Raw genomic sequence first — 24604 nt, 5'->3', positions numbered from 1 at the left:
ATAAAAACTTACAAAGACAATTCCAATGAGGCAATAGACTAATGTGTGACAATCTCTCATTCCTATGTGGTAATAGACTAATATGAAACAGAATGGAGCAAAAAAGAAAAAAAATAATTACTACCAAGAACTAAATTCCCCAGCGTGTTCCAGTGTTCCTCCATGGGCTTATTAATCTGCAAGAAGGGTAACACTGGGGATCGCCTGCTAGGATTCAAGGCTTTGCGCTTCCCACACTCCCTTTCCCCTCCCCCACACTCACACCTCCTTCCACTCACATCTGTGCACCCCCTGCCTTATGTTCTTCATTACAAAAAATTGTATCTCAAATCCCTAAAAAAGCTGTCAACATATGAAGTTAATTCTGTTTCTATGTCTATAAAGCCAGAAGAATATATTTTCTTTTCTTTTTTTTTTTTTTTCTTTTTTTGTTTTTTGGGGTTTTTTTTAGCAGCTGGCTGGTATGGGGATCTGAACTCATGACCTTGGTGTTACCTTGGTGTTACCAGCACCATGCTGTCCCAAGTGAGCTAACCAGCCAGCCCCAGAGGAATATATTTTCTAATGGAGAAACTCAAGGGTATGCTTTTCATGTGGGAACTCTTACAGAATATTGTCTTTTTAATTTTTTTTCTTTTAAACCACATACTTAATCAACTTGCCAGAAATTTATTAGTGCCAATCATGCAGGTGATATTACAAAAAGCATGGTGGACTGTATTTTCAACCATGGTCTGTTCCACTGAGGAACTTGAACTAAATCTCTAGGAGGCAGTGCTGGTAGAGGTTCAGCAACATTGGCTCTGAAGTCAGACTGTCCAGAATGAATTCCCTGCTCTACCACTCGCTATGAAGCATTGTCCTCAGCTTCCTCAACTATAAACGGGGATAATAATCATACATATCTCGTGGGATTGTGGTGAAGACTGAATGAGGTTATGCATGGAAAACAGCCTGGTGCCTGGCATCAATAAGACCATAATAAATAACAGATATTGCTTCTACTTTGAATTGAGAAAGAAGAACTGTCATGCAGAAAGGCAGCAGGCTGTAGAAGAAAAGCATCACTTGAAATCCCAGATGGCAGGACACTGGTACTGGCATCTGAAATCCTGGGTCTGAGTCTCAGATCACTTACTTATTAACAATGTGATCTGGGGCAAGCTGTTTCAACTGAGACTTGTTGTTTCCTCTGAATGTACAAAATGGCAAGAGGGTGTTGGCAGGGTTTAAACCAGATGATCTCCAAGGCCCCATCTGTCTCTAACAGTCTTTGATCTAACAGGTAGGACCAGCCTATAATCAGATTTGGCCAAATTTATTGGGTGACAGTTCTACGTTTGGTATTGTGGTGTTTTCCACTTCTATTATTTTATTTATTCAGTGCAGCAACCCTGGGAAGTTAGAATTCCCATCGTCATTATCGTCACTTTTCAGTTGAAGAAGCTGAGTGCAGAGATGTATTCTCGTACATCTTGTCCTAGGTTGCACAGCGAGTAAGCAGCAGACATCGCATCCTGGGTATCTGTTGTTTTTGCCTTCCCTACATCCAGTCTCCCTTCTTCTGTTTTCCTTTTGGGATGCATGGACTCTGCATATCCAATCCAAGCAATCTGGCCAAGGCCAGCTTCTTCCTCAGTATCCAATGGAGCCAAAAGGTAGGTCTAGCCAATTCCTTGGCTTTGACATACAACCCTAGATGGTACAATTAGAACCCCCAAATCTGGGTCGACCCCGTGGTGCACTCAGGACAGTGTGGCACTGGGAGTGCAGCAGCACTCTCCCCGTGGGTTCAGATCCTATATAGGGATGGCTGGTGCGCTCACTGGCTGAGCGCAGTGCGGGCGACACCATGCCAAGGGTTACGATCCCCTTACCAGTCACACACACACAAAAAAGAACCCCCAAATCCTAGGATTATGGTGGAGGGACGTTCTTTTTCTCCTGTGAATGCTTAGAAAAAGAGTTTAAAGCTGTTGGCAGCCTTGCTGCCACCATGTGGGCAAAGCCTGGCTAAGCATAAAGCCAATACCAAGAAAAACAGAGCTAAGCAGGGGAAAAAGAGAAGCTGAATCCTGGTGACATTGTCTGTTTATGGCTGAGTTTAAAGCAAGTTTTACCCCTGGATTTTTAAGTTGTATGAACCAATAAATTTTTTTATGCCCATTTGGGTTAATCTTTTATTTTTTTGGTTACTTATAGTCAAGAGACTCCCCATCAATAAAAATGTGAATGGATCCCATTCTAGGCCCGTATCCCATGCTTTGGGTTCTTTCTACAAGTGCTTTCTAATAACCTAAAAGATTAATTCTCTCCTAAGAACACTATTTTTAAGATTAAAAAAAAAAAACCCAGAACAAAAAACCTAGAAGGGTTACAATCTTCCTTCCCTTTTCCCTTGGAATATTTATATGTTACTACCTTATTGACTCGTTCTAAAAAGAAATAGCTTCTCAATATTTGGGAAGGGGAATATCCAAAAGCCAGATCTTCCTGGTTAAATGTGAATCAAATTTGGGGAGAAGAGCAGAAACCAACCAAATGACCCTCCTCAGTCTGACATGAGCTCACCTTTCATCTGGAGGTACCCTTGAGCCAGATTAACATGCGCCTGTGCTAGTTTCCAGTGAGAGTCGCCGTAGCAAATTCTTGTCAGTGCTACACAACGCACAAGCTCTTGAATAGCCTGTTTATACTGCCAGGAAGAGAAAATGGGCTTACCAGTTAGACAACTTAAAACTTAGGAGTCACAAAACACAAAATCACCTTGTACTTTTACCCGTTCAGTAAATATTTACTGAGTGCCTACTATAGGCTAAGTGTGTTTCTAAGCACTGGCGATACATCAGAGAACAAGATAGACAAAGATCTGTTTTGGGTGCTAAAGTGTTCATCCTGTAGGGTGAAACAGATAATAGACATTAGAAATAAGTACAATTTATAGCACATTGTAGCTTTGCTCATACCCATAAATACTTCCTTAAAATAAATTCGTACAAATGGGATTATTGGGTAGAGGATATCCAAAATTTGGAGGCTTCGAGAAGCTACTGCTGAAGTGCTTCTCCGAGAGGCTGTACCAATTCACACTTCCAGCACAGCACCTGTGAGCGGGGAATGCCCCATATGTGGAACTGCACACACACTGAGTTCTTATTTAGTTTTTAGTTTGCCAATTTGTCAGTTAATCCATTTCTCCTTGTTTTAATCTGCATTTTTTTCCCCCTCCTAAACTAGTGAGGCTGAACATTGTCAATGGCTGTTTGTATCTCTTCTTTTGAGATCAGGTTTTTATTGCCTCTAGACACAGGAAGTTTTGGGAATGGCTTCTTAGGAGACAGAGAGAGCAATGAATACAGTGTATGAAAAAGAAGGAAATGATGAAAACACGGGGGAGTCTAGACAGACAGTCTGCCAAAAAGAGAGGGAGATCTGTTCTGATAGTGGATCTGTCCCAACCACAAATTTCCAACGAGGGGGACTGTGCTGACTGAGTCAGGTGTCCCAGATCACAGTCCTGGTTCTCATTACCTGAATGGGGACCGGGGTATAGGAAGAGCAGCTTGTCCTCCCCTCCACTCTCATGTGTTTAATGCACAGTCTGGATATCCCTTTTGGCTTTCCAACCTCTATTCTGCCAGTTCCAGTGGCTTTAGCAACAGGCATGTTAAAGAGTAGAGGAAAGATAAAAATGAAGTAGGAACACAATTTCAGAAATGGGACAAGCCTTTGAGATAATCAACTATAGTCCCCTCAATTTAAAGACAAAGAAATGTAAGGTCAGAGAGGAGAGATGATTTATCACCTGAGTAGTAGAGTCAGAACTCACAGTCAGGCTCCTTGATGCAAAGTCCAGAGCTCTCCCCACAGCATTATTTCTGGACTATCTGGAGTTTCTTAAACTTCTAATTAAATACGTAACTCTGATGATTAGTTGGCCTGGCCACATATATTTAAGAATCAATATTTTATACCCAGATCTTGCTGTCTAAATACTATTCTCCACCAAGAGGAACCAAGGTTCCTTGAATTCAAGGCTGGAGCAGCGGAAGACCAAGATGAACCTGAAAAATCTTGTTGTGCCAGAAATTAAGGAAATGTTCAAAGAATGAGAGGATAGATCGAGGACTCAGGAGCCAGCTTGAAGGGGATCCCACTGGCAAATATGGGGCAACTTAAGCTTCAGTGAAAATAATGGGTTGTAACACATTTGAAAAATAGGATTTTCTGAACCCTATAAATATATGAATAATAAATAAGATTTGAAGAAATAAAAGCTCTTCCTTGTAATAGAATGCCAACAAATAAATGTTGAAAGAATGCGAAGTCAGAGATTTGCTATTTGATAAACATCACGGTAATAATGGATTCAGGCAAAAATCACTGGATGCTAAAATTAGGGGGCAAAGTCTTAAATATATCCACAGTCTCAATAAATCTCCCCACGAAGTACTTATAGTTATTAATTACCAAGAGAAAAACTGTAATTCTACAGTGAAAAAAACCTACCAGACAACACCTTAACCAAGGGTTCAAAGTTAGCATCACAGCAAAAGACAGATAGCCATATTATGGGCCTTCTGATAAGACGCTCTGAGAAGGGCCCTGTGTCATGTCTGTGGTATGCTTGCCCTAAATGCATAATCTGATTCAATCATGAGAAAAAATAAGAAGAATTCAAATGAAATTTAAATATTCTACAAAACAGAATATAAAATATTCTAAAAATGGCATATTCTATAAAATAATTACAGTGTACTTTTCAGAAATATCAAGATCATGAAAGACAAAGATAGGTTAAGAAACTGTTCCAGATTGAAGGAAACTAAAGAGACATGACAACTGTATTCAACATAAATTCATGGAATGGACCATGGATCTGATTTTTTTCCGTAAAGGACATCATTGAGGAGAAATATGGATAAGGTCTGTAGATTAGATAATAGTATTACACAAATAGTAATGTCCTAATTTCAATATCTGTAACCTACTCTCAAAGTTCAGAAAAATAATATGAGAGATATATATAAAGCAAATGTTAAAAATCTTGTAACTCTTCTGTAAGTCTGAAATTATTTTAAAATAAAAAATTAACAAAAAATGGATATTTTAAAAGGTAAATTACATCATGCTGATATATGGCTGAATATACTTTTACAGGCATTTAGTTTGAAACCTGCAAGGCCCTATGAGAACCATATTTCATATCAGTCCAAGGCTTCCTCTCTTCACTTCAAACACATCCCACTTGTGCCCACCTTGTGGATTTTAGGTGTGCTGTTTCCTCTCCCCAGAACTCTTCCCCTCAGCCCCTCTATGTTGGCTCCTTCTCTTCCTCAGGTCTCAGCTCATTTGTTACCTCTTCAAGGAGGCCCTTCCTGACCACCTGACCCAACATGGACCCACTCTGTTCCCCCATAACATTTATCACTATCTATAATTATCTGGTTTATTTACAATGCTGGTTGCCCCTCAGGTCGACGAGGGCATGCACCTTGTCTGTCCTGTTCAATGCTATATCCTGGGATTCCTCATCTGAACCACAGAACACAAAGATGCTTTAGTACCATTCTAGATGCATAGAAGATAAGTTAATTCTGGTTGAGAAAGGCTGCTGGCCTAGAGTTGACCTGGCACAAGGCTTTAGGTACTGAATAAGTACCTGTGGCATAATGAATACTCATACATTCAAAATCGAATTCATACCCTCTTGCCATAATCCTGCTCTCCCTCCTGTATTCATTATACTGATGAAGAGTACGGGCAAGCCTCCAGTCACCCAAGCAGACTGATACCTAAGTCAGGAATTCTACACACTCCTTCTGCCTCGTTCTTGCCTCTCCATCCCCTACATTCCTTCGGTCACCCAGTTCCACTGCTTTGCATTTCTAAATTCCTTTCAAGAGATTTCAGCATTTCTACTGCCTCTGCCACACATAGTTCAGGCCTTCATAATTCCTTGCCAGGATTACTGCAAATATCCTCCCAACTGAGCTTGTGTTCTCACAGTACTTTTCACACTAACTACCATTATCTGTCCCCCTATTTTCCTAGCCAAACAGTGAGTGCCCCCCAAGGGAGAGGCTGGGGCTTTCCTCTGTCTGCCCCTGGCACCTGCACAGTGCCTGGCACACATTAGGCATACAACAGGTATTTGTGAAATAAATAAATGGACAAACAGGGCCTGACATGTAAGAGGTGGTAGAGAAATGCAGATTAAATGAATGAGTGAATGAGTAAAACTTTTGAGGAGAGAATGGGAAAGAAGGATGCAGAGAACAAGAAGATTAAGAACACAAGGAATTATAAACACCACAGGAGCAGAAGGTTCAACTGCTTTGTTTGTGTTGTACTCCAGAGCCTAGACCTGGCATATGGTAGGAGCTCAGTAAATATTTGTCCTTGATCATGTCACCCACTGTGCATGGAGCCCTGAGGTACCACTGCACTCATGCATGCATGCAAGGCACTCCCTCATATACTGTCTTGTACCAACCTCCTGAGATGATTAGGAATGTGATCTAAAATATGCTATTTCTCTTGATCATATGCTATAGCTTAATTCCCAGAGTACAGGTATAGAAATGAAAAGCTTCTTACTTCATGACTGCTGGAATAGGACTTTGCTTTCTCTTCACAGAAGAGGAGTTTCTCTTGAGGAAGTTGGAATAGTGCCGTCTCAGGCAGCTTGTTCTGGATCTTCTTTTTACGAGTGATGCTGACAGCAGCAACAATTTCATCTAGGTGATTGGATATGTGCGTTTCCTGTGATTCTTGCATATTTTTATATACATTGTCCTCTAATTTTTAAATAAAAAATAAAGGTGTTAAATGATAATTTCCATAGTTACTTTTAGAAATACACATTTTTAAAATAGAAATTGTGGCTAGAATATAGACAACTAGATTAAATGTAAAAGGATGAAAAATAATACCCTAAAATTAGTCAAAAACAAACTTGGAGTTATTATATTAACATCAAAGTAGATTTTATAGCAAAGAATATTACCAGGGATAGAGAAGGTCAACTCATCAAGAGGACATAATTATCCCAAATGTTTATACACCTAATAACAGTTTCACAATATAAGACCGAAATGGATAGAATTGTAAGAAGAAATAGACAAATTCTAAATTATAGTCAGAGATTTAAATATCTCTCTTAATAACTGATATAAACAAGTAGGCAGAAAATTAGGATATAGAAGACATGGACTACATGATCAACCAGCTTGATTTGACATTTATTAGAACACTCCGCCCAAAAAAGAATACGCATTCTTTTCAAGTACACATGGACATTAACTAAGACAGATTATATTTTGGACCATGTAACAAGTTTCAATAAATTTATAAGGATTCAATTCATACAAAGTATATTCTCTGATCACAAAGAACTAAATTATAAATCAATGACAGATACATATCTAAAAAAATTTCCAAATGTTTGGAAATGAAATAACACAATTCCAAATAAACCATAGGTCAAAGAAAAAAAAAAACCCAAAAAAAAAAAAAAATTGAAAGTAGTTTAAATTGGATGCTGCAAGAGCAAAACATACAAGAATTTAAGAATGCTATGGAAGCAGTCCTTATGGGAAATCACAGCATTAAATGCCTATTAGAAAAGTGGAAGGGCCTCAAATGAATGACCTTGGCTTTTACCTTCAGAAAGTAGAAAAAGAAAAGCACCTCAAAGTAAACAGAAGAAAATAATTAATAAAGTAAAGAATAAAGCTAAACTCACAAATCAACAAAATAAAAATGGAAAAACAATAGAGAATAAAAAATCAATGAAACCGAAAGTGATTCTTTGAAATCAGTAACATTGACCTCTGAGTAATCATGAAAAATGGAGAAAAAACACAAATAACCAATATCAGGAATGACAGAAATGACATTACTACAGATTCTACAAATATTAAAAGGTTAACAAGAGAATACTATGAATACCCTTATGCCAATAAATTTGACAACATGGATGAATAGACAAATTCCTTTAAAGACAGAAACTACCAAAGCTCACTCAAGAAGAAATAGGTGTCTGAATATCCCTATACATATTAAAGAAACTGAATTTGTATTTTAAAAATCTTCTAAAAAAGAAAACTCCAGGCTTAGATGGCTTTACTAGTGAATCCTATTAGATATTTAAGGAAGCTATAATACCAATTCCACACAACCTCTTCTAGAAAATTGAGGAGAGAAAATATCCTGACTCTTTCTATGGGACCTTGATACCAAAACAAGACAAATATATTACAAGAAAAAAATTTCAGATAAATATGCCTCAGAAACAAAAATGCAATAATTCAAAGCAAAAGTTTAGCAAATTAAATCCAACAATATAGAAAAGGGAAAATACATTACGACCAAGTGGGGTTTATCTCAGGAATGCAAGATTGGTTTAACATTAATAAAAAATCAGTCAATGTAATACATAATATTAATAAAAAAGAAAAACTGCCTGATCATCTCAACCCAGAAAAAGCATTTGACAAAATCTAATATCTAATATCGATTCCTGATAAAAACTTTTAGCAATGTGGAAATAGAATTATATTTCCTCAACCTGATGAAAGGCATCTATGAAGAACTTACAGCCTAACGTCAGACTTAATGATAAAAGACTAAATGCTTCACCTCTAAGATCAGAAACAAGACAAGGAGGTTTGCTCTCAGCACTTCTATTCAACATTGTATTGAAGCTTCTAATCAGTGCAATCAATGCAGAAAAAGAAATAAAAGGCACGCGGATCAGAAAGAAGTAAAACTGCCTTTATTCACTAAGCGTATCTCTGTTATTGTCCATGTAGAAAATCTGATGGAATATGCGAAAAATCTACTAACAGTAATAACTGAGTTTAGCAAAGCTGTAGGATACAAGATCACCATACAAAATAATATTTCTAAATATCAGCAATGAACAATCAAAATGAAATTAAAATATGATACCATGTGCAATAGCATCAAAAATAGGAAGTAGGATTAAGTCTACCAAAAGATGAGTAAGAGCTGCAAAAAAGTTAAAACTATAGAACACCACTGAGAGAAATTAAAGACCTAAATAAAGGGAGACATATGCCATATTCATGGGTTGGAAGACCCAATCTTATTAGGATGTTAATTCTCCCCAGATTGATCTACAGATTTAAAGCCATCTCAATTCAAATACTTGCATGGGTTTTTGTTTTGCCTTGTGTTTGGTAGAAACTGACAAATGATTTCTAAAGTTCATAGGAAAATGCAAAGGACCTAGAACACCAAAATAACTTTGTAAAAGCAGAAGACAGAAGGTTAACATGACTTTCCCCCAAGATTAGAAAGCTACAGTAGGCAAGGCAGTTTGCACTGCTGTTAAGATAGACAAACAGATCAATGTAACAGAATGGAGAGTCCAGAAATGGACCCACACATACATAAACAACTGATTGACAAAGGTGTGAAGGTAATTCATTAGAAAAAGAACAGTCTGTTCAACAAATGATGCTGGAACAACTGGATACTCACATGTAAAAACAAAACAAAACGAAAAAAACACCCTTTGATCCACACCTAACACTATATACAGAAATTAACTCAAAATGGAACCTAAATCTAAATTTAAAACCTAAAACTATAAAAACTTCTATAAGAAAACCTTTGTGACCCTGGGTTAAGCAAAGCTTTCCTAGGCATGACCACCAAAAAGAGTCATAAAAAGAACAAAATGACAAATGAGTCTTCATCAAAATTTAAAATTTCTGCTCTTCAAAAGAACTGTTAAGAGAACAAAAAGACAAGCCACAGGCTGGGAGAAAACATTTTTAAAAATATGCATCTGATAAAGGGTTTGTATCTTAACAATATAAAGAACTCGCAACACTCAATAAGAAAACAACTCGCTATAAAAATGGGCAATTTATTTTAACAGAAACGTCATGCAAGAAGATATACCAAGAACAAATAAGCACATGCTTTATGTTCAACATCATTAGGCATCAGGGAAATGCAAGTTCAAACCACAGAAAGACATCACTTACACCAATCGGAATGAGTAAAATTAAAAAGACTGACTGTACTAGGTGTTGGTGGGAGAGGAATAACTGCAAATCTCATATACTGTTGGAGGGAATGTAAAATGATACAACCACTTTGGAAAACAGTTTGGCAGTTTTGTTTTGTTTTTTTAATAGTGGTAAAATACACATACACATCTTCCCACTTCAACCATTTTTAACTGTACAGTTCAGTGGCACTAAGTACATTCACATTGCTGTGCAACCATCACCTCCGTCCATCTCCAGAACTTTTTCACCTTCCCAAAGTGAAGCTCTGTCCCCAGTAAGTAGTAACATTCCTCACTACTTCCAGTCCCTGGCAGCCACCACCTTCTGTCTGTATGAATTTGACTATGCTAGGTACTTCATCTAAGTGGAATCGTGCACTATTCGTCTTTTTGTGGCTGGTTTATTTTGCTTAGTAATGTCCTCAAGGTTCATCCATGCTGTAGCATGTATTCTAATTTCCTTTCTTTTTAAGGCAGAATATTAAATACCATATTTTGTTTATCCATTTATCCATCAATGGAAACTTGGTTGCTATCACTTTTGGCTACTGTGAATAATGCTGCTAGGGACATAGGTGTACAAATCTCTCTTTGGATTTCTGCTTTCAGTTTTTTGGGGTATATACCAAGAAGTGGAATTGCTGGCTCATATGGTAATTACATTTTTAATTATTTGAGGAAACATCACACTGTTCTCCATAATGGCTCTACCATTTTACATTCCCACAAACAGTGCACAACGGTTCCAGTTTCTCTATATCCTTTCCAAAACTTTTTTGTTTTTCAAATAATAGCTATCCTAATGGGTGTGAAGTGATATCTCATGGATGGTGGCTTTGATCTGCATTTCCATAATGATTAGTGATGTTGAAAATCTTATGTATTTATTGGCCATTTGTATATCTTCTTTGAAGAGATGTCTATTCCAGTCCTTTTCCCATTTTTTAGTAGGGCTATTTGCTTTATTGTTGTTGACTTGTAGGAATTCTTTGTATTCTGGATTTTAACCCCTTATCAGATACATGATTTGCAGATATATCCTCCCATTCCATGGACAGCCTTTTCACTCTGTTAATAGTGTCCTTTGATGCACAAAAGTTTAAAATACTGACTTAGTCCAATTTATTTATTTTCTTTTCTGTTGTCTGTGCTTTTGGTGTCATATCTGGCAGTTTCTTAATAAATTAAGCAGATGCCTAGTCCAGGATCCATCCATTTCACTCCTAGGTGCAGAGATAAATGTGAAGTCCTAACTCTGGGCTAAGAGAAATGAAAGCATATGTACATACAAAGACTTATGTGCAAATTTTCATAGCACTTTCATTTTTAATAGCCCCAAACTAGAAATGACCCAAGTGTCTATTCATAGGTAAGTGAGTAAACAAACTGTGGTATAGCTATACAATGAAATACTACTCAGCAATACAAAGGAATATACGACAATATGAATAAATCTAAAAATAGTTATGCTGAGTAAAAGAAGTCAGACAAAAGGGAGTACATACTGTATGATTCTATTTACGTAAATTTCAAGGAAACTTAAGCCAATGTATAGTGACCAAAGCAGATCAGTGGTTGCCTTGAACTGGAGTTGGGGGGAGGAGGCATGAAGGGGAGGGAAGAGATGAGGAGGCAAAAAGTGGGAAAGGGTTGAATGGAGGGATTGCAAAGGGGCATGAGGAAACTTTTTGGGGTGATTGATATGTTCATTATCTTGATTGTGGTGGTGGTTTCACGGATGTACACATATGTTAAAATTTACAAATCTTACACTTTAATGCCAATTAATAAAGCTGTTCATGTACATATAGATCAGTGTTTCAGAGATCCTTCCCCATTCCCCCTCTTCCTGCCCATTGACTTCAAACTCCAATTCTGCTATTTACGACAGATATTTTAAATTTCATCCTATTATCATTCATCTATTTATGAGCTCAACAACTATTTATTCAATTCTGACTATAAGCAAAGCACCAGGTACTATGAGGAAAAGAGTAACCCCAAGAAATGTGAAAGATCGGGTACACTATAGTATGATAGTAGGTGGCACAAATGCTGGAAGAGTGGCAGGTGGTAAGACTTCAGATATAGCAACCATTGACTCAGCTTGCTTGGTTGCAACAATTTCAGCAAGCAAAGACAGAGCAGAGAAAGCATCTCCAGTACAGTGAATAATTAGCAAAGGCTGGGAAGTGGGAAAGTGAAATGAATATATGGCTAACTGCTGGTAGTTCAGTGTGGTATGTGTGAGGTGGTGGCCATGGATATAGAACTTCATTTTCCAAGCCAACTTCTGGGGTGCACTGGAACCACAAGACAATGCACGTTTCACAAAAGAGGGTTATTGACAAAAGTGGCCAAATGAGTTGGTAAATACAAATATTGGTTCCACAAAAGGAGGATTCTGTGATCAAATGAATAGGTAAACATGAACCAGTTTCTTTACCTCAGGTCTTCTCAAAACTTTTAATATGTTATAACACCTTGTGAATATCCCAGATAGGGGTGTTGTATGCAGCACTTTCCCAAACTTTTTAAACTGTGAAATTCTCTTTTTTCTGGAGCACCTATTAATCTTATGGAACTAGCATTTTTTAAGCTTAGCTTGGGGAACCCTGAGACAGGGGAAAAGTTGAAGGCTGAACTTTAGGTTAAGAAGGCATTGACTTCATTGGCACAAGTAGTGAGCCACTGAAGGTTTTCATCAGGAAAGAGAAATGATAATGCTCCCATGAGAGTGATCCATAATTAGTAGGCAAATATATTATAATCCAACTACAGGAGGCAAAGTGGCCACTGATTTTCAAACTTCAGATATTGTAGTACCACCTGATGACTTTTACTGCACCTGTATTCTGCCTGTACTCACTATTGTTAACTTTGTATTTAAAACCACACACTTTAAAAAAACTTAAATACTTACTTCAGCCTCACCCTAATAAATCATAAGTAGCATTATGGGTTTGATGTGCTAGCTACATTTCCCCCTAATACACATTAAAATAAAAACATAGGCATTAATATTTTAAAAGTTTGTCTGTATTACACCTAACATCCCAATTGCAAGCATTGCATATGTTAGGGAATTCTAAATTTGAGCAATAATGCACAACCATTTTTAACCATGACCCATCAAGAAAATTTCATTCTGTAGTTTACATTCTGACAAAGTAAGCATTTCCCCTAAAAATTAAATTATAATATTCCTTATGCTTTTTAAAACTTGCCCCCAAGAAATTCTGATACTTCTTCAGTAAGTGGGTATGGTCCTGCAGCCATTCCTTTACCTTCAGTTGAAAAAAACTACTGAGTATGTTACTGTGATTGAACAGAATGAATTCAGGTTCACAGTAGCAGTGGGAAGGGAAGGGATGGGAAAAGTGATGATAGGAATTACTACGAGAAATAATTATTGAAACTTGAGAGCCTCTTGGATGTATAAATTAAAGAAGGAGGACAGTCAAGACTGACTCTGACATTTTCATCCTGGGACTCTAGTATTCTAGAGTGCTGCCTGTAGGCTGGCACACTATGGTCATTGACCAAATCCTGCCCACTGTTTTTATAAAATACAGTTTTATTGGAACACAACTACGTACGTTTACTTACATATTGTCTATGGCTGCTTTTGCACTACAACAGCAGATGTGAATAGTTGTGACGAAAACCTTGTGGTCCTCAAAGCCTAAAATATTCACTCTCTGGTCCTTTACAGAAAAAGTTTACCAACTCCTAAAAACAGTGATGACATAAACAGAAGTAGCAAGATAAAGTGGTCATCTTGATAAGATAATCAATTTAGTTTCAGGCCGGCCTGGTGGTGCACTGCTACAGTGCACCGCTTGGGAGCATGGCGGCGCTCCCGCTGAGGGTTCGGATCCCACATACAGACCGGTTCCCGCTCACTGGCTGAGCGAGGTGCGGGCGCAACACCGAGGGTTGCAATCCCGTTGCCGGTCCCGGTCTGGTACAGGCGCGACACTGAGGGTTGCGATCCGTTGCCGGACACGAAAAAAGACAAAAAGGAAAAAAAAAATCAATTTAGTTTCAACCAGATTGAATTTGAGGTTGTAGAAGAAAATATTCATCTTAGAAGTCTGAAACATGTCACTAGTTCTGAGTAACATCTTTCTAAAGATAGGTTTTTCTTTTCCTTTTAAAAAACATGTATAGGGCCGGCCCGGTGGCGCACTGGAGAGTGCCCCGCTTGGGAGCATGGCGGCGCTCCTGCCAAGGGTTCAGATCCCATGTGGAGACTGGTTCCCGCTCACTGGTTGAGCGTGGTGCGGGCGCAACACCGAGGGTTGCGATCCCATTGCCGGTCCCCGGTACGGGCGTGACACCGAGGGTTGCGATCCTGTTACCGGTCAGTAAAAAAGACAAAAAAGGAAAAAACATGTATAACTTATTCCATGCTTACTTCCAAATAGGATCTGAGATGGCTAGAGATAAGTGTTGAAACAGATTGGATATTGTTACCAAGGTAAAGTGTGTCAACTTCCTAAGAATCCAAAATAGAGCTTTACATTTTCAACAAAGACAATGTTCACCAAGAAGAAAGTAAGAGTTTTTCTTTTTCTCATAAAGCAACATAGAATGAAAACATAAAACAGAGAGGGGAGGAAGCAGCCAAAACTCAAATCATGAGAAATCTATGGAGGCTGACTTACAATTCAGGTGACTTGCTCATTCCTGGGTAGCTCTTTAAAACGTGAAAGGCCAGTCCTTCAGGTTTAACATCTATGCTTTGCATAAACTTCACTGTACAGACACACTGTGCTATTTCAGATCCCAAGAAGGTGGTTGACTTTTTTCAATTAACTTTTCGCCTTATACTTCCTCATCTATTCAACCCATTGGCTGATGAGATGACCTTTTCAATAGTTGCTGTGGTCTAGAGAAAGAGCAGTAGACTGGGATGGGGAATCTGAGATTCAAGAACCTGTGCTGTCTCAACTACCCATGTGATTTAGGCAATACCAACAACTGATATTTATATAACATTTTATACTTCCACATATTTTATCTCATGTGGTCCTTGCTACAACCACATAAGGTAACAGAGGGCAGGGATTACAATCCTTATTTTATAAATGAGGACAATGAAGCTGAGACAAACTGAATTACTTGCACAACATCACACGGCCAAAGACCAGGACCTTGGTCTTTTAATAATTCGGTGATTTTCTACCACATTATCCTGCCTTTCCTTGACCAGAGTTTACAGCAGTGGGAAGTAAATGCTGTTGCTTTGGAAATCTAAACCTATACTTTTTAAAGCAATCATATATTTTTATAATCAGAAATGCAACATTTTCAATAGATTTAACCACATTTTCTTATCTTCTATCTAGGGGGAGGCAGAGACAAAAGTGTAAAAATGACATAAGTAATATGCCTTGCAATATTTGTTATTCTGGGCCTCTGAAGTAGTGTTAAACTTTGAAATAGATTTAAGTTTTCTCTTTTGGCTTAACTATAAAAAGGGGTTTGTCTCATGCTGCCTCTTACTATTGCATCCTTAAAACAGAGGTTATATATAAGGGGTCTTCAAATAGCTCATGGAATGATTTGTATTGCCTTTTAATTCTATTTTTCTATGAACTTTTTTTTTTTCCTTTTTGTCTTTTTTTTACTGACCAGTAATGGGATCGCAACCCTCGGTGTCGCGCCCGTACCGGGGACTGGCAATGGGATCGCAACCCTTGGTGTTGCACCCGCACCGCGCTCAGCCAGTGAGCGGGAACCGGTCTCCACATGGGATCCAAACCCTCGGCGGGAGCGCCGCCGCACTCCCAAGCGGCTCTCTCTCCAGTGCGCCAGCGGGCCGGCCCTTTCTATGAACTTTTTGAAGTACCCATATATAATCTGAGCACTCACAGGCCAGATCAAACTTGTGCATACTTATGCCAGTTTTAAAAAATTGAACCATTATTTAAAAATTAGGATTTTTCACATAAAGATGTAGATTTCTGGATTTCTGATTTTTTTTGAAAACTCAGAACACTTGTCAACAATGAGCTATGTCATCACAGGAGGCAAGGGCACTCTCCAGTCCACCAGTTGCCACCACTCCCTCTACTGGCTCTTGGACATGGAGGCTGCAAAGTAGCTGTTATTTGTCACGGCTCCTGTGTTGTTATTTTTCTTATTGTACAAGAGTGGGTCTCTGTAGCCATCTCTCTCTTTCAAAGTGAAAGGCTGACATAGAAGGATGTGATTTTCCTGGCCCATGCCATTCATTTCCTAAATTTCATCTAATCTAAAGCTTCATTGATTATAAGATACTGCTATTTTGTACATCGTTAATGACTTGCAATTGCAATGTGCATTCCAATTTCAGAGATGTTTAAATGTCAAAACTGTCATTTTGATGTTTTACTGTCTCTGAATCAGTAAAAGGAGGCATGTTACCTGCCTGGCTTTGGCAAGGCCTTTGAGTCAGTGACCTCGCCTTAAATACATGCCAGTCTCAACCTGTGTTGCGTCATACAGTAACACCTCTGGCATAAAGACATTCTCTTCAATTCACTTACTTTGAGCTACACGCTTATCATCAGCCACTTTTATTTTTTCCATAATAAACAAAACTGGGGCTTAAAATTTCATTAGAAACTAGCCCAGGCTTCACACACCACCCTCTCCCTGCCAGCCTTGGTTTCAGTCTCCCAGGCCTCTCTAGTCAGTTACCTACAACTGCCATTCAGACTTACCCAATCAATTGATGCTGTTCCTCATGCCAGACTTACCCAGCAGAATGCTGAAGCACATGATCAGCCCCAGATCAAGGTAAGAGGAAGAAGAGGTCTGAAGTGGGGTCTCCGTCTTCCATTTCCAAGGGGTGATGTTTAAAATATTTAATAACTGGAATAGCAGGGGGGCCAACCAATCTGTATGGATGGCAACTATGCTGGAGCTGGGTTCTAAAGGTCCCTGCTGTTTCAGGTGTTAACCTTTGGGTGCTGGCTTGTGGGGAGATGCAGGAGGGCTGAGCGAGGGGCAAGGGCCCTCAGGGCAGTAGGTCTTAGGAAATAACAACCATTATGAGAGTGTATTCATTAAAAAACAACCTTGCCCATATGTAAGCTAAGGCATTTGGAAAAACATCCTAGAAAGATACAAAATACTAAAAGTGAATAAAAAGGAATAGAAAATCTGAATAGACCTAAAACAAGTAAAGAAATAAAATGAAGTTAGTAATTAAAAATGTTTACACAAAATTAAGTCCAGGCCCAGATAGCTTCCGTGATGAATTCTACCAAACCATTAAAGAAGAAATAATATGAATCTTTTATAAACTTCATCAGAAAATAAAGGAACTCTTTTCAACTTATTCTATGAGGCCAGTATTACCCTGATACTAACTCCAGACAAAGACATCAGAAAAAAACAACCAACTACTATCCTTCATGAATATGGACACACAAATACTCAATAAAATATTAGCAAACCACAGCTAGCAACATATAAAAAGGATTATAAACTATGACCAAGGGGGATTTATTCCAGCAATGTAAGGTTGGTTTGACATCTGAAATGTAACACATTATATTAATGGAATAGAGAACAAATACCACGTCTTGATAGAAGCAGAAAAAAACATTTGTCAAAATCCAGCACCCACTTGTGATAAAAACTTCCCCAATCTGATAAAGGGCTGATAAAAACCTCATTTAAGAAACCCAAAACTAACATCATACTTAATGTTGGATGTTTGAATGCTTTCTTTCTAAGATTGGAAACAAGGCAAGGACGTTTGCTCCCACCAGTTGTATTTAAGATTGTAATGAATATTCCAGCCAGAGCAATAAGGCAAGAAAAAGAAATTAAGGCATATGAATTAGAAAGGAAGAAATGAAACTTTATCATCAAATGACATGATCCTTTATGTAGAACATCCTAAGGAATCCACAGTCCATCCATCCATCAATCAATTCTCTACTAGAACTACGAAAAAGTTCAGCAAGGCCATAGGATACAAAATAAATAAACAAAAATGTATTTCTATACACTAGCAATAAATAACCCAAAATGAAATTAAGAAAACATTTCCATTCACACTAGTATCAAAAAGAATAAAATATTTAGAAATAAATTTAGCATAAAAGTACAAGACTTCTGTACTGAAAATTACACAACACTGCTAAAAGAAATTAAAGAAGATCTAAATACATAGAGAGACTTTTTATGTTCATGAATTAGAAGCCTTAATATTATTAAGATAGTAATATTCCTCAAATTGATCTATAAATTTAATGCAATTCTTATCAAAATCCCAGCTGTCTTTTTTTTTTAGCAGATATTGACAAACTGATTTTTAAATTCATATAGAAATGAATACACCCAGAATAGATAAAATAATCTTGAAAAAGAAAAAGAAAGTTGGAGGACTCATACTTCCCAATTTAAAAACTTACTATAAAACAACAGTCATCAAAATAGTGTTGTACTCACACATTTTTAGTTATAAGATGAATAAGTTCTAGAGATACAGTGTACAGCATGGAAACTATAGTTAAAAATAATATATAATTAAAATTTGCCAAGAGAATAGATCTTAAGTGTTCTCACCACACACAAAAATAATAATTATGTCAGGTGATGAATTTGTGAGTTAGCTTGATTGTGGGAATCATTACTTGTGGGTATACTTATATAAAAATACTACATTGTACACCTTAAATATATACGGTTTTTTACTCATCAACCATATCTTCATAAAGCTGGAGAAAAAACCCCAACCAAACAGTGTGGTACTGGCATAAGGGCTGACATATAGAACAATGGGATAGAGTTGAGTGTCCAAAAATAAACCCTTAAGGGCCGGTCCGGTGGCGCACTGTGCTAGTGCGCCGCTTGGGAGTGCGGTGGCGCTCCCGCCGAGGGTTCGGATCCCACATACAGACCGGTTCCCGCTCACTGGCTGAGTGAGGTGCGGGAGCGATGCCGAGGGTTGCGATCCCGTTGCCGGTCCCGGTCCGGTGCGGGCGCGACACTGAGGGTTGCGATCCGTTGCCGGACATGAAAAAAGACAAAAAGGAAAAAAAAAATAAAAATAAAAATAAAAATAAATAAACCCTTAATATACAGTCAAGTACTTTTTGACAAGGGTGCATGATAATTCAATGGGGGAAAGAATAGTCTTTTCAATAAATGATGACGAACAACTGAATAGGCACATGCAAAAGTATAAAGTTGGACTTCTATCTCATACCATATTACAAATTAATTCCAAATGGACCAAAGACCTAACAGCAATATCTAAAATTATAAAACTCTTAGCAAACATAGGGGTAAATCTTCCTGAGCCTGGGTTAGGCAAAGATTTCTTAGAACACCAAAGACACAAGTATGATAACTGAAAAACAGATAAATTGGACTTCACAATCAAAAAACTTTGCTTTGAAAGACAATAAAGTTAAAAGACAACCCACAGAATGAAACAAAATATTGCAAATCATACATCTGATAAAGGACTTTTATCCAGGACATATAAAGAACACTTACAACTCAGTAATAAAATGACAACTAACCCAATTAAATAGGCAAAATATTTGAATAGACATTTAACAAAAGAAGATACACAGATGACCAACAAGCAGATGAAAAGATGCTCAATATCGTTAGTCATTAGGAAAATGGAAATCAAAACTATGACGAGACACTACTTCACACCCACCAGAATGACTATAATAAAAAAGACAGACAATAAGAAGTGTTGATGAGGATGTGGAGAACACGGAACCCTCATACACTATTGGTAGAAGTGCAAAATGGAAATTCATCTTGGAAAGCAGTTGGGCAATTCCTCAAAACTTAAACACAGAGCTACCATATGACTCACCAATTTTCCTACACTCCTAGGTACATACCCAAGAGAACCAAAATGCATATTCACAAAAACTTTTACTCATCTTCATTCTGCATTATTCATATTAGCTAAATATTGTATTTACTGTAATATACTATTCAATACTATTATACAATTACAATTAATACAATACTGAAAGCAATCCAAATGTCAATGGGTCATAAACAAAATGTGGTATTGCTATATAATGAATTACTATTTGGCAATAAAAAGGAATGAAATAATGATATGTACAAAAACATGGATAAACCTCAAAAACATTACACTACGTGAAAAAAGCCAGATGCAAAAGACCACATATTGTATAATTCCATTTATACAAAATGTCTAGAAAAGGTAAATCTACAGAGACAGAAAGTTTATTAGTAACTGTCTGGGGCTGGAGATAGGAATGGGGAGTTGCCTGCAAGTGGGCACAAGGCATCTTTTTAGGATGATGGAAATTTTCTAAAATTGGAATGTGGTGATGGTTGCACAACTCTAAATTTTGTAAAACAATTTTTGAGTTGTATCTTTAAAAAATTAAATTTTATGGTATGTAACTTATATTTTACTAAAGCTGTTAAAAAATAGCTATGAAACCACAATGCAGTTTTATGTGTAATTATGGCTTTCATGCATCTTATGACTACAAGACTTTCATAAGTTAGGGCAGTCCTGATTCCTCAAGACAATGTGTCAGAGGCCCCCCAAATCTTGAAAACCAATCTTATTCTTGCTCTCTCCAAATAGATGGATTACTTGGTATCAATGTCTGGTACCTAAATAGGAAACAGAAACAATAAAAGCTAGTTGGATGAGCAATTAAATCATCCTTACAGTGTGATTTTTCTTTCCAAACATCTCATCCACCTGACACCTGAAACTCAGTTGACTGGGGCTTTTTTTTTTTTTCTTAACTGAAGAAAACTTAAAATAAAAAAAATTAAAAAAATAAAAAGCCAATATCTCCAGGGGAAAACCTGTTAACAGTTGAGGTAGTCAGGACTGGATAGGCTATAATGAGGTAACATATCAACTCTTTCATGCTCCAGGCCCATTCGGTTTAGGGGTGGAGAGTGGGGGCAAGGAATATCAGATCCACAGAGTCATTAAGAGACTCAGGCTGACCAAGGCTTAACTATACGTAAATGGTAGACATGGCAGAATATGAGAAAGATTAGGAAACTGTGGAAGGGCTTCTCCCCGCCATTACCCAGAGGTGACACAGGTCACTTCTGTTAACATTTTATTTGCTCCTCTAACTTCAAGAGGCCTGGGATATCTGGGGGACTACTTGGGTAAAATTCAGTGAGAACTGCAGTCAGCTACATCAGCCATCTGTAGCAGGGGGCCTTGTCTCAGGGTCCTTTCCACAGCCAATGATTCCTCCTTCTCTGCCTCTTCCTATTTAAAAACCACTGATTGACAAGTTAGGAGCCCTGGATTCTTTGAAGCAAGTTCTGTTGAAGGGAAGAAAATAAGCAGGAGACATACACCCAGCTCGGTGTCACTGAAGCACTTTGCTGTTTTTGGGGAAATGGTCCTTGATTCACCTTGGCTTTCCCAACACTGAGCATAGTGTCTAGTACGTTGTAGCAGCTCATTGAGTATGCCAGGACTCGAGAAACAGCTCAGGTGAAAACCTGCAGTCTGAACAAGAAGGCCTCCCGTGGTGTCATAAGGTTGTTTTTTTTTGTGTGTGTGTAAATTCCTTTAATTCAGTTAAACAGAATCGAGAAAACTCACTTAAATTCAGAGGGAAAAGGAGACAGAACCAATTCAGTGTCAATACGATCACCTTTACTGTTTTAATCAAACCACAACCAACTCTACACCTGATAAAATGTACATTTATAGTGCCAAACAAAAAATGAACTCAACGCTTTCGAAGACTATAAAGCAATGCACCAAGATTTATGTTACTCAACAATAGTAAAGTGAAAGTGTTTGGATAAAATGTCTTGAGAAGTTAAGTTACCAAGCCCCTTAGCTTTACAGTCTCTGCCCTTTGAGCCATCTTGAACAGCAATCAGTTTTATTGTCTTCAAACATTTCCTTCATAAGCTATTCTGTTCATAACTCAGATAACCCAAGACCAACCAAACTCCTTAATTCTGGCAATTTTTGCTATTCACATAATTCTTTTTGTTTGTTTGTTTTTTATTTTTATTTTTTTTTTTTTACAGTTTTATTGTCTTCAAACATTTCCTTCATAAGCTATTCTGTTCATAACTCAGATAACCCAGGACCAACCAAACTCCTTAATTCTGGCAATTTTTGCTATTCACATAATTCTTTTTTTTTGTTTGTTTTTTAAACCAAGGTTCCCAAAAGAACCTTCTGCTGCAGTCAGAGCCAACTCTTCTTCAGGCTGCATGCATTTGCTAACAAGTCACCCACTCCTTGGGATGCCACTGCCCTTGTTTTCTCTCTACTGCAATTTTGCCCATTGCTCAGGCCCAAATTGGGAATTATCCATATTGTGAAGCCCTCTCTGAATTATTTAGTTCACACAGATCTGAGCTCCTGAAACACCTATGGTGTATAGCCGTCATCTGGGCATCAAGAACTGTCCGGAAGTTTTAATTTAAGCGCTTGAGCCGTGTTTGAGCCTCACTTGTCCTTGAACTAGAGACTGAGCTTCTTGAGACTGTATTTTCTTATTTTATATCCCCATATGTGGGTTAACAGAGGCCACTCAAGAAATATTCTTGTTTATCAATATTTCCTGAACTTTCATATTTTAGTTTTAATAAAAAGTATAATTTTTTGAAAACATAAATGCTGGATTTCTTTTTTGAGAACATATCCTTACATTAATTACCTGCTGATTCTGCTTCAGATACCACTGTCATGTTTTGTTTAGTCATTAGCAGATCCATCCCTGGATTTCCTAATCTACAAATATACACAAAATTTGGGTCCAAAACCAATTCTAATTTTCTCATATCTTTTAATAATTGAATTGTCTATTATGCCAGGTATGATAACATACAAACAAAAATATCCATTACATTTAAAATTACAATACTATTAAGTGTCCTTCTAAATCCATATTTAAGCAACAATAAATACAAAGCACAGTTTCGTAAAGTAGAAAATAATCTATGATAAATCTTATTATCTTGTTTCCTTTACCTTTCAAAAATCTACTGATAATCTGGGGATGATGCTTTCCAATCTCACCCTAAAGAGAAACTACTCCCTCTGAAAACTCTTATTCCTGCCACCCTTCGCTTGTGCCTGCATTTCTCGGGTTTTCCTTTGACACTTACTCCTTTAAAACTATGGAAAACCCAGAAAAGTTTCTTTAACTCTTAAATGTCTAACTAGGTCGTAAAATCCTTTGTCAGTTTACCCAGTCTGAGAGTTTCTCCGTTTCTCTTTTGAGCGAATTACACAGTTGTCTTGGCAGCCCGATTTGTCTTGGTTTCCGCTGTATTTAGTGTTGTGATTCTTTGTACAAATTGATAACCATGAAAAAGCCTCAAGTAGAGCAGGTCCGGACTAAATTAGAGCAGCCTCTTCCCGTAAAGCAACTGGGTACCGACAAAACTCCAGGCAGAAAAATGAATGATAGAACATTCACCAATAGGGAGTGGAGAAGAGTATTTTGCTGAAGTTTGCAACCCAATCCTTGGGAGCCAGAGGTGGGAATTTTAAAGTGGGGTTGCCTTTTCCTTGGAATTTTCTTAAAGCGGTATCGCTGCCTGTTGATGTCACACTTTGTCAAAGACTGTAAAATGACCAGCTTAAACTGGAGGGTTCACCCCCTTTGTTTTAAGTGAGACAAAAAGTGCAAGTTGACCATTTACAAATCGAGAGAGCTTCTATGAGTAGTCACAGGATACTGTACTGTCACATATACTGTAATCACTTGGCAACTTTTGTGAAAGTTTGGGGAGATGGTAAATTATTTTAATATGATTCATTTTTCATGATCAAATACCAGATGTTAAATTAATGTATTAAAAAACAATATTTCCTTTTTTTTAAAAAAAGAAATGAAACTAAGAGGCTAACATTGATTACTTTTTAAAAATTGTTCTATTGTTAATCCTTTTTTTCTTTTTTTTCGGCGACTCTTCCAATATTAGCAGCAAGTCTTATTTGGGTTGATCACAACACCCTACGGATTTTTGTTTCTACACAAACTGTAGGTTTTCATTTTAAGTCTAGCAAAATGTTTCTGAGTACCGCAAATTCTTAGGTATATGAAACTATATAAAAGGTCTTGGAAATACACGACATATACCATGTCTATATTTCAGTAATTCCTGAAGACCAGATTTAATAAACAAATAACTTACACATATTTTATTAGCTCATTCCTTATTTTGGAACCGGTGTTATTTTTATTTAATATAACCCTGCTTTCTAGGTTATTCGTTTCTAAGAATAAAAGGCAACGTAAAACTAGCTCATTATAAAGTTAAGGTTGCTTGACTAATGAGCCTCTAGCAAATTAATAGACATGAAGCTTTTCAAAGGACAGAAAACCAACAGTAGTTTCAGGAAACAAACAAACAAAAAACTTCATTTCTTTAAAAAATGTGTTTTTACAAAATGTTCCCGAACAATGCTTGGAATTTTTTCCTTTTTTCTTTTTTACCCGCGTAAAACCCTCTTCCTTCGATGTCTTTTCCCGCTGACATAGGAATTTTCGTCTTGAATATTTATTGATGGCCTACTCAGTCATGCTA

General features: G+C 37.4%; 1 protein-coding gene across 1 annotated transcript in view; it reads right to left on the bottom strand.

Annotated features, from left to right (window-relative positions):
- The window catches only part of TTC23 (tetratricopeptide repeat domain 23), a 93509-nt gene extending 70123 nt beyond the window's left edge, over positions 1–23386 (bottom strand). The window contains exons 1-3 of the mRNA XM_008578537.1: positions 23260–23386; positions 6601–6800; positions 2572–2695 (exon numbers count right to left, since the gene is read on the bottom strand). Of these exons, the coding sequence (XP_008576759.1) occupies positions 2572–2695; positions 6601–6780 (304 nt within the window). The 5' untranslated portion in view covers positions 6781–6800; positions 23260–23386. The remainder of the gene's footprint in view (positions 1–2571; positions 2696–6600; positions 6801–23259) is intronic.
- Between the last annotated feature and the right edge of the window lie 1218 nt (positions 23387–24604).

Source organism: Galeopterus variegatus, unplaced genomic scaffold, assembly GCF_000696425.1.
Source record: "Galeopterus variegatus unplaced genomic scaffold, G_variegatus-3.0.2 Scaffold75, whole genome shotgun sequence".
NCBI lineage: Eukaryota > Metazoa > Chordata > Mammalia > Dermoptera > Cynocephalidae > Galeopterus > Galeopterus variegatus.
The sequence above is the reverse complement of the archived record's forward strand: the minus strand, read 5'-3'. Positions and strand labels throughout refer to the sequence as shown.